Consider the following 11,569-nt stretch of genomic DNA (forward strand, 5'->3'; position numbering starts at 1 on the left):
CTGCACTATCTGGATGGCGGGTGTGCATGGCGGGGTTATAACAATATGTTTTTTTTTTTAATGGCCTCATTGTTTCGTCTTTTTCTCCAGTCCACATTTTTTATTTGACCTCAGTACTGTAAAACTTATTTTAAAAATAAGGAGTTCGGATTAACGAATAATTTATGTAATCTATCATTGAAGATTGTGGCATTATTTGAACTACAAAACAAACGATTGTTTGAACAGGATATGCAAATAGTATCAATGCAATGTAAATATACACAAAATCGGTTTAACATACACACATACATATCACACATACACACATACATGTGCAACATTCACACACACATGTGCAACATACAGACATGCATGTGAAGCATACACACATACATGTCACACATACGCATACACGTGATGCATAGACAAAAACATGTATATATTTTTTTCCATTTTTATTGACTGAAACTGTCGTGGAATCAAATGAATGAAATCTCAAGTTGTGAGAACTATTACTTTGTATATTGGTAACTCATTATGCATTTTTCAAACAAAATATACACAGAAAAAATCCAAAATGCATAAATTATTTTATAAATCGACAAATCTGAAGAAAAGTTGTACTGGAGCAACATGTGGACAATCAAAAAGTGTGTCAGTGTTTGTGAACGCAAAGAAATTGTCTTCTGAACAAGTTTAAAGATGTCTAGATTTTTTGTCCAAATACAGTAACACAAATACAGTTTCTTGTATGTACAGCCCTTAGGACTCTTTCTTATGAGTACATCTTTTCTTATAATAATTACGAGCACATACCACATCTCTCTCATGTGCACCATGTCTTTTGTGTTTGGATGTCATTTTTAATTAGATCCATGGCTTGTTAAGATACTTCAGTTTGTCACAAAGTGAGCCTCACTTATTCAGTGCTATAAAGTCAGTTTCACAAAGTCAATGTCACAAAAGTCTGTCACAAAAGTCAGTGTACAATTTAGTGTTACAAACTCCATGGCATAAGGTCAGTGCCTCGACAATATCATTCTATACTCGTATGCAAAAAAACAAATTCTGTTTTCTTTGTATGCTGTACCTATCTTACGTCTAAGTACAGAGCAAACTGTGGATCTAATGGCATGGTCAGTGAAAGATATTTTCAAATCATTTTTTTTTCTTTGTGTTGACAATTATAGAGTACCTAAACATTCTTTACATCCAAAATACTAACGAAATTATTTTTTTTTTGTTTTTGTAAAACCTTTGCCAAATCATTCTTACAAAACAGTAACAAAAATAACGTGGGTGATCTCCCTTTTTTCTTAGTATGTCCAAGTTCAACAACTAGCCTACTAGAGCCACCTCAAGAAATGAAAACATGGACACTGAAAGGATGCGACAACAATAGCAGGTTAACAAGTCGTCATGTTTAAGTTCCAATGACATCACAATTATGTACATAATTTACATTTCAAGTCATTTAATAAACCTCTTCAATTAAAGATTATCTCCAAGTCTCACTAAAGACATTGTAATGTATACCTGGATGTGTGATTACACTGTTGGACGCCAGTGATGGTGAGAATCTTTAAGAGTTGAGTGAAAGCCATTGGATTTCTTGGATACTAACCATTATCCTAAGCTAGTTCGGACTCGAACAAGTGTTTGAACCTAGACAGTCTGCATCTGAGATCAAACATCGCACATTCCAAGCCATATCCTCTGACAGTACCTCGACTTTGATTGACAAATTCTGGCATCTTGATTAGACTTAAGCTAAGAAAAATTACCAAAATTGAACTCTTAGACTTTAACGCCCTAACGGAGGGGCGCCATTCGGATTACTTTCAGAGTTGTTGGAGATAGTTTCAAATGGAGAACACATCAGACGTGATACTTGCAGGGGGATGAACGTCCCAGCAGACGATAGACATTTCTTATTAAAAAAATATTTCTTTGGGCTTTTATTTTCTTTGTTCCAGCTTGAATCGACGTGAGAGTTTTGTCCCTTTGTTGCAAATTGAAGACACAAGGCTATTAGTTTCTGAAGTCGAGTAAGTCTAAAGGCTATCAGTAATTAAAGGTATATTTTTGAAAATGTCACGAATAGCTGTCCGACAAAGAATTAGTCAAACTAACTTTTCAAAACGTTTGAGTTGACGCAGCTCAAACTAAATATCAAATTATTTTGTTCCTCAGATCATTCTCAGCTGATGCTTTTTCACTTTCCCAATTCCGTCACCAGGAGAAGAGTGTACTCGCATCACGTGACTGGACAGTTTAAACTTTGAGATAATGTGTCCATACTAAACTATGGCATCGCTCAACCTAACACTGCAAACTAGAATTCAAAAAGACATCGGCACTGTAAGCTAACAACACTTAATAGAAATGTCACATCAGTAAGCACTTAATTATACCATTTTCTTATATAACAGAAATACAAGACATTTCGGCCTTAACAACCCAACAGTATATGCTTACATTCTATACACACATAATCCAAGGGGTCATGGTCAGTTCACTGAGGACAACATGAGCAGTCTATTTGGGCTGGTTTGTGTTTTATTTCGGGTGGGAGGCGGTAGTTATAGGGAGGGACGAAGTGATCTTGTGTCAGTCAGATATGGATCAGTGTTCTCTAACTAATTCTAGGAGATATTCTCTTGCATAATAAATGATGAAAAAATCAAGTCCTTGCAAGAAAACCGAATGACAGGGCAATGAACTATCTAGTGCTGTTCATCCTCAGGTTTGGAGCAAGAACTTCACTCCGGTACAACTGTTAATCTATGTTATCAGTGCGTTTCAATTCTTTGGAGCTCATTGTCTAGACCTGAAAGTCAGACATGAACTAAAATATCAGAGCCACGAAACAAGGACACAGTTTTGAGAACCTTCTAGACCCCACGAAACAAGGACACAGCTTGAGAACCGTCTAGACCCCACGAAACAAGGACACAGCTTGAGAACCGTCTAGACCCCACGAAACAAGGACACAGCTTGAGAACCGTCTAGACCCCACGAAACAAGGACACAGCTTGAGAACCGTCTAGACCCCACGAAACAAGGACACAGCTTGAGAACCGTCTAGACCCACATTTATTTGTTTCCAACGTTTGCAGTGGTTTCACGAAATATGACGTCAGGATTTCAAACACAAAATAATGTTGTTTTTTTTTTTAGTTGGGTCGAGTTGGTGGTTTCAACTGGATTCAACTCTAAGGCCTAGTTTGGATCTTCTGACTACTTTCAATACAATAAATACAATATTTTCTAAACAGTGACGGGTTGTTGTATCTCTGGACTGTCCATCCCAGAGCCTCGAGCTCGACACAGGGAGAATATCGCAAGGTCAGAGGGACATTAAATAAAGATATATTAAAAAGACGCATTGACAAATGACCATTTTCACCTTGCAATCCTGGCGATGTATCTAACACATCAAGCTGGAACACTAGACTTACAAACTCAAAGTTTTAACGTGGTTTCACAGAGTGTCGTGGCGATAAGTTATAATACATCATTGTTGAAGGTCTATCCACCTCTTGAAATGTGTGACGTCACAGAGTGTCGTGGCGATAAGTTATAATACATCATTGTTATAGGTCTATCCACCTCTTGAAATGTTTGACGTCACATTGTGTAGTGGCGATAAGTTATAATACATCATTGTTATAGGTCTATCCACCTCTTGAAATGTTTGACGTCACATTGTGTAGTGGCGATAAGTTATAATACATCATTGTTATAGGTCTATCCACCTCTTGCAATGTTTGACGTCACATTGTGTAGTGGCGATAAGTTATAATACATCATTGTTATAGGTCTATCCACCTCTTGAAATGTTTGACGTCACAGAGTGTCGTGGCGATAAGTTATAATACATCATTGTTATAGGTCTATCCACCTCTTGAAATGTTTGACGTCACATTGTGTAGTGGCGATAAGTTATAATACATCATTGTTATAGGTCTATCCACCTCTTGAAATGTTTGACGTCACATTGTGTAGTGGCGATAAGTTATAATACATCATTGTTATAGGTCTATCCACCTCTTGAAATGTTTGACGTCACATTGTGTAGTGGCGATAAGTTATAATACATCATTGTTATAGGTCTATCCACCTCTTGAAATGTTTGACGTCACATTGTGTAGTGGCGATAAGTTATAATACATCATTGTTATAGGTCTATCCACCTCTTGAAATGTTTGACGTCACATTGTGTAGTGGCGATAAGTTATAATACATCATTGTTATAGGTCTATCCACCTCTTGAAATGTTTGACGTCACATTGTGTAGTGGCGATAAGTTATAATACATCATTGTTATAGGTCTATCCACCTCTTGAAATGTTTGACGTCACATTGTGTAGTGGCGATAAGTTATAATACATCATTGTTATAGGTCTATCCACCTCTTGAAATGTTTGACGTCACATTGTGTAGTGGCGATAAGTTATAATACATCATTGTTATAGGTCTATCCACCTCTTGAAATGTTTGACGTCACATTGTGTAGTGGCGATAAGTTATAATACATCATTGTTATAGGTCTATCCACCTCTTGAAATGTTTGACGTCACATTGTGTAGTGGCGATAAGTTATAATACATCATTGTTATAGGTCTATCCACCTCTTGAAATGTTTGACGTCACATTGTGTAGTGGCGATAAGTTATAATACATCATTGTTATAGGTCTATCCATCTCAACATTTCTGACCACACTTAGTAACTACTAAAAACAAAAGACATCCACGAATTAATTTAATAAATTGTACAATTTGTATTTATCTCCGGAGTCTCTTGCAATGTTTGCTATTTCAACAGAGATCTTGTAATGTTACTTGCAAAGCATTTTCTTCTTATGGAGTCGAACAAATTGAAAACAAAACATCACAAGAATTCTTAATCTCTGCAGTGATTCAGTGTTTTGGATGTCTATATCACCTCAGTGTTTTGGATGTCTATATCACCTCAGTGTTTTGGATGTCTATATCACCTCAGTGTTTTGGATGTCTATATCACCTCAGTGTTTTGGATGTCTATATCACCTCAGTGTTTTGGATGTCTATATCACCTCAGTGTTTTGATGTCTATATCACCTCAGTGTTTTGATGTCTATATCACCTCAGTGTTTTGATGTCTAATTCACCTCAGTGTTTTGATGTCTATATCACCTCAGTGTTTTGATGTCTATATCACCTCAGTGTTTTGATGTCTATATCACCTCAGTGTTTTGGATGTCTAATTCACCTCAGTGTTTTGGATGTCTAATTCACCTCAGTGTTTTGGATGTCTAATTCACCTCAGTGTTTTGGATGTCTATATCACCTCAGTGTTTTGGATGTCTAATTCACCTCAGTGTTTGTCATCACTACTCACACAAATATATTCACTTTTATTTTCATGAAGTGATCTTAAAATCTTTAAAGGGGAATCAACACATGACGACGCCCCTGGACAAAGATTCGATAAACTCATGACGCTTGTGCTCCTGCATGTTCCTCCTGTCGCAGTAGTTTGCTTCCTCCTCTTTCTGGAGCGCCTGCAGCACTTTGGCGCTGTGCTCCTGAGCCTTGGCCCTCAATGTGGCGATACTCTCAGTCTTCCGCTCTTCTTTGACACGACCTTTGCCCTCTGAACCCGTCTCGTTGCCTGACAGGTCGCTATCTTCCTCGCTCATTTTTTTGGAGGCTTCTAGAGATTTCTTGTGCATACCTGGCAAAAAACAAAATAGAAGCATAGTTTTAATTTGCATACCTGACAATACATAAAATAGAAGCATAATTTTAATTTGCATACCTGACAATACACAAAATAGAAGCAAAGTTTTAATTTGCATACCTGACAATACACAAAATAGAAGCAAAGTTTTAATTTGCATACCTGACAATACATAAAATAGAAGCAAAGTTTTAATTTGCATACCTGACAATACACAAAATAGAAGCATAATTTTAATTTACCAAAAGTATTAGGCTATCATCAGTAGTAATTCCACTTAAGCTATTTAATGAGTGTGTTCTTTACTTGTGTCACAATGTGTTTGGTGCCAGATGTTACAATGCGTTGATGGATGGTACGATGTGTCGATGGATGGTACAATGAGATTGTGTTGATCAAACAATGTGTCGATGGATGGTACAATGTGTTGATGGATGGTACGATGAGATTGTGTTGATCAAACAATGTGTTGATGGATGGTACAATGTGTCGATGGATGGTACAATGAGATTGTGTTGATCAAACAATGTGTCGATGGATGGTACAATGTGTTGATGGATGGTACGATGAGATTGTGTTGATCAAACAATGTGTTGATGGATGGTACCATGAGATTGTGTTGATCAAACAATGTGTTGATGGATGGTACAATGAGATTGTGTTGATCAAACAATGTGTTGATGGATGGTACAATGAGATTGTGTTAATCAAACAATGTGTTGATGGATGGTACAATGAGATTGTGTTGATCCAACAATGTGTTGATGGATGGTACAATGAGATTGTGTTGATCAAACAATGTGTTGATGGATGGTACAATGAGATTGTGTTGATCCAACAATGTGTTGATGGATGGTACCATGAGATTGTGTTTTTCAAACAATGTGTTGATGGATGGTACGATGAGATTGTGTTGATCAAACAATGTGTCGATGGATGGTACAATGTGTTGATGGATGGTACAATGAGATTGTGTTGATCCAACAATGTGTCGATGGATGGTACAATGTGTTGATGGATGGTACAATGAGATTGTGTTGATCAAACAATGTGTCGATGGATGGTACAATGTGTCGATGGATGGTACAATGTGTTGATGGATGGTATGATGAGATTGTGTTGATCAAACAATGCGTTTCTGTTTTCATATCGTATAGTTCTTTCTCTTTTGAAAAGAATACCATCTTTGAACACTCAAACAATAGCGTGATTCCGGAGATACAAAATATCAAGTGTAAGTTCAAAACAGAGACCCTTAGAACTTGAAAGTAAAGCTTTTATTCTGGAACTTAAAATCACTTGAATAGTATAGACACTCCATTAATGTACGATACAATTTAATTTCAATACATTTATTACAATCACTTCTCTCACCACTACCAGTGCATCCTTGTAAATAGCCTTTACAATCTCCGTCTTCCCGCTTTGTTTTGGAACCATTCAATCTTTTTTCGCGGCCTGTCAGTTTCCAACCACTAGGTTATTTTTTTTTAGCTGAAGGAAATCACGTCAAAAACATCCATCTATGAGCTTACGATGCAAATGTTCTCTTCAAAAATAAACTAGTGCAAGAATCGTTGTACGTTACTTGACAGTAGGAAGAAGAGTATGGAAATAAAATTGTTTCAGGAATAAGTTATAGATAAATGATGGCGTGTGTATCTTTTCATCTCTTTAGTTTGACCAATCACATTCTCCTTACAAATATACAATCATATCCTCATAACTGCTGATGCATAATAAAAAGTAGTTTTAAAATGCACTATATCTCGACTACAAGGAACTTTGAAACACATTACCATATAAGAGACGTTTCTCAAGACGAATAGTAAGTGAAGGCTTATACCCCTTAGAGCAGGTACAAGACATGCGATAAAGGTTTCTATAGTCAGCTTGTCCCCGTACAAGAAATGACCAGTTGTTTTCTTGACCCGTTGTTTTCTTGACCAGTTGTTTTCTTGACCAGTTGTTGAACATGCAGCAGTTCTTCTTCTCGCATATCCTCTTGTCCTCTAGCGTGCAAGACACAATGTGCTCTACTGTCTCGTCGTCCTCTCTGCATCGTGTTCCATAGTGCTCCCTGAAACGTCTATCGGGCAGTGACCCACGGAAATAGGCTAGGACCACCATTTCCACCACCCCACACATATACATAGGATGGAAGGAATGTAACATAACAGGCTCGATTACCTTTAAAACATGTGTCCTACAGATCGTAAGGTCAGAAAAGGGGATAAGTTTCTAGCTCCTTACAACCCTTGTATTATCTCACTCCGTTTGTCTCTCCCACTTCCCATTCTAAGAAACTGAAACTTTGCACAATTATTCATTGTCCATTACAAAACATAAATCAATCAAAGAATTAAAAAATGTGAAAATAAATTATTTTTTTATCTAGAAAAAGGGAAATAAATTTTACAGTTTTGAGAGGTATGTTTTTAAATGTGCAGATCTTTCCCTTATTTAAGCCTTTATAAAAAAGTATTTAATAATAATATTTAGCTAGCGTTTATGTTTAAAAAGACAAAAATCTCCAACAACTAAAAACCTTGTTTTCACTAGCACTAGACTTTGTTAGAACAAAAACGTATGTATCAAATCTTTTAGTATTTGTATTAGTTCCCACTCAGATAACAATAATAAATAATAAATAATTAATAAAGCATCAACATCAACAACATATAAAAGTGTGTGTGTGCGTGGGTTTATAGATTGAAATGAAATGAGCTGGGCACTTGATTACCTAACAACCAGGGCGCCGCCGAGTGCTCGATGCCCTTTTCCGCACTCTTCACAATGGCGTCGGGTAAGGGCAAGGCGTGTCTGACCATGGCGCCATACAATCCATACTCCGCCATGATGGAACTCTTGCCCCACGTCTTCTCTGTCTTCCTCCACTTGGCCCTGCGGTTCTGGAACCAAACCTGGGAATGAGAAGCAAAGTGAGACAGGGACGGCTACAATATAGGGCTCTGAGGTCACTTTGCATACAATTCTAGTTAAAATTGTCCATTCATTCGTACGTTGGGCAACCAGCATTTACCAAAGTTCTCTGTTCTCAGTTGTCTTCTCTTTGTGAGTCCTGGGTGTCTTAGTGACCCTACCCAAAAAACGTCTTCTCTCGGTGAGTCTTGGGTGTCTTAGTGACCCTACCCAAAAACGTTTTCTCCAGGTGAGTCCTGGGTGTCTTAGTGACCCTACCCAAAAACGTCTTCTCTCGGTGAGTCTTGGGTGTCTTAGTGACCCTACCCAAAAACGTTTTCTCCAGGTGAGTCCTGGGTGTCTTAGTGACCCTACCCAAAAACGTCTTCTCTTGGTAAGTCCTGGGTGTCTTAGTGACCCTACCCAAAAAACGTCTTTCTCTAGGTGAGTCTTGGGTGTCTTAGTGACCCTACCTAAAAAACGTCTTTCTCTAGGTGAATCTTGGGTGTCTTAGTGACCCTACCCAAAAAACGTCTTTCTCTAGGTGAGTCTTGGGTGTCTTAGTGACCCTACCCAAAAAAAAACGTCTTCTCTAGGGGAGTCGTGGGTGTCTTAGTGACCAAACCAAAAAACATCTTTCTCTAGGTGAGTCTTGGGTGTCTTAGTGACCCTACCCAAAAAACGTCTTTTCTCGGTGAGTCTTGGGTGTCTTAGTGGCCCCTACCCAAAAACGTTTTCTCTAGTTGAGTCCTGTGTGTCTTAGTGACCCTACCTAAAAAACGTCTTTCTCTAGGTGAGTCTTAGGTGTCTTAGTGACCCTACCTAAAAAACGTCTTCTCTAGATGAGTCCTGGGTGTCTTAGTGACCCTACCCAAAAAACGTCTTCTCTAGGTGAGTCATGTGTGTCTTAGTGACCCTACCCAAAAAACGTCTTCTCTAGTTGAGTCCTGTGTGTCTTAGTGACCCTACCCAAAAAACGTCTTCTCTAGGTGAGTCCTGTGTGTCTTAGTGACCCTACCCAAAAAACGTCTTCTCTAGGTGAGTCCTGTGTGTCTTAGTGACCCTACCCAAAAAACGTTTTCTCTAGGTGAGTCCTGTGTGTCTTAGTGACCCTACCTAAAAAAACGTCTTTCTCTAGGTGAGTCCTGTGTGTCTTAGTGACCCTACCTAAAAACGTCTTCTCTTGGTGAACATACCCAAAACAAGTCTTTTCTAGTTGAGCCCTGAGTGTCCAAGTGACCATACCCAAAACAAGTCTTTTCTAGTTGAGCCCTGAGTGTCCAAGTGACCATACCCAAACCAAGCCTTGAACCAGAAAAATAGAACCTTTGGCCCAATCAATGTTTTAACAAGACAAAGACAAATAGCTAGAAATATCTCTGTGGTTGAAAGAAATCCCCCTGAGGCTAGACCGTACAACCTGGCATTCAATTAAAGTATATGTTGCAATGTCTGTGTATAACTTTCTAATCGCAAGCTAAATGGTTGATTAATAATGATAACATAATCCAACGTATTTTTCACTCTGAATGTATTGATTTTTTTCTAGTCAAATAGTTTTAAGGTTTTTTTCTCCCTTTGATTAAATTGATACAATCGTTGTATATTCAAGCGGGATAACCCTCATCGCTGTTACGGCAAACAAATGTATTACACTAAAGTAGTTACGAGTTAATGTCCCTGAAAGTAACTTGTCAATACTAGAGATTCATTAATAATACTTGAACTCGACACCCCCACCCCTCCCTTAACCTTTTAACGTTGTTTGGAACGTGGGAGGTGGAGGGTTGCGACCCTTGCATTACAATAGAATACTGCTCCCTAGCACTCGGCGTAATTTGCACAAAATAACTCAAGTTAGCTCAATAATAGATAAACTCGTTCTCTCCCTCCCCCCCCCCCCTTCTTTTGCGACCTTTTAGGTCGAGGCCGTTTGTGTCAAGTAAGAGAGCGTGTGTGAGTGTAGATCTATATGTTTGTGATGAAGTTAACCCATTCAAACCGGAGCACCGAAACGAAAGAAATTATTTATTAGACAATCGTTTGTTCCGGTTCCGATAGCGCTACCTCCCATCTTCCCTTCCCGTACGTGCACGCGTACAGTAAGCTGAGAACCGCAATCGGTAAACTAGGCAGAGCTCTTTTAACCCCCTACACTCTTCAGCACCGCCACCCTACCCCAAACCACCACACACACACAATTTTTCAATGCTATATTGTTCCGGGAGGTAAAAGCATCACTATGAAGAGAGATAGAGTTAAACAAAGGACACGCTGAACTCGACTCGTTCTGGAAGCAATGCCCACCCCCCCCCCCCCGATGTTTGCAGATGATGTAAAATTGATGCCAAATATTGTCATGAAAGGAGCACAGTTATCTTTAGGGGACGTGAATGAACAAGAAGGAAAATCTAGAGCCAATGAATGGCCGGAGTTACCTATATTTAGTTTGACTCTCCACACAACGTGGCATATATACTCACATAGATAATCAAATAGATCTACCCCCTTTAAACACACACGAACACAAAATGGCAGGTTATTAACATAGCTCTACCCCCTCTAAACACACACAAGGTGGCAGGTTATTAACATAGATCTATCCCCTCTAAACACACACAAGGTGGCAGGTTATTAACATAGATCTATCCCCTCTAAACACACACAAGGTGGCAGGTTATTAACATAGATCTACCCCCTCTAAACACACACAAGGTGGCAGGTTATTAATATAGATCTATCCCCTCTAAACACAGACAAGAAAGAATGAACAAACAAAAATGTGACACAACACTACAAATTTGTTTTTCTACCAGTCACTGGGCTTCATTTATTAAGTGCAGTGAATATATGATTAAATATTTCACCTACACTTTCAATAGAAGAGTAGCTGGATACTGTACTATAGACACCTTAGAATATACATTTTTAAAGTTTTA

The 11,569-nt window shown here is 38.4% G+C and overlaps 1 protein-coding gene across 4 annotated transcripts in view; it reads right to left on the reverse strand.

Moving 5' to 3' along the window:
• Nucleotides 1–393: 393 nt before the first annotated feature.
• LOC106061559 (visual system homeobox 2-like) overlaps nucleotides 394–11,569 on the reverse strand; it is an 85,732-nt gene continuing 74,556 nt past the window's right edge. For 3 of the 4 annotated variants that reach the window (XR_008777014.1, XR_008777013.1, XR_008777012.1), the window contains exons 5-7: nucleotides 8,452–8,632; nucleotides 5,212–5,702; nucleotides 394–5,061 (exon numbers count right to left, since the gene is read on the reverse strand). Coding sequence is in view for 1 of the 4 variants with exons in the window: in XM_056024376.1 (XP_055880351.1) it covers nucleotides 5,422–5,702; nucleotides 8,452–8,632 (462 nt within the window). In the remaining 3 variants the exon portion in view is untranslated. Of the gene's footprint in view, nucleotides 5,062–5,180; nucleotides 5,703–8,451; nucleotides 8,633–11,569 lie in introns of those variants that run through there. The other variant, XM_056024376.1, reaches the window with a different exon arrangement.

This window comes from Biomphalaria glabrata, chromosome 3 (assembly GCF_947242115.1).
Source record: "Biomphalaria glabrata chromosome 3, xgBioGlab47.1, whole genome shotgun sequence".
Classification (NCBI taxonomy): domain Eukaryota; kingdom Metazoa; phylum Mollusca; class Gastropoda; family Planorbidae; genus Biomphalaria; species Biomphalaria glabrata.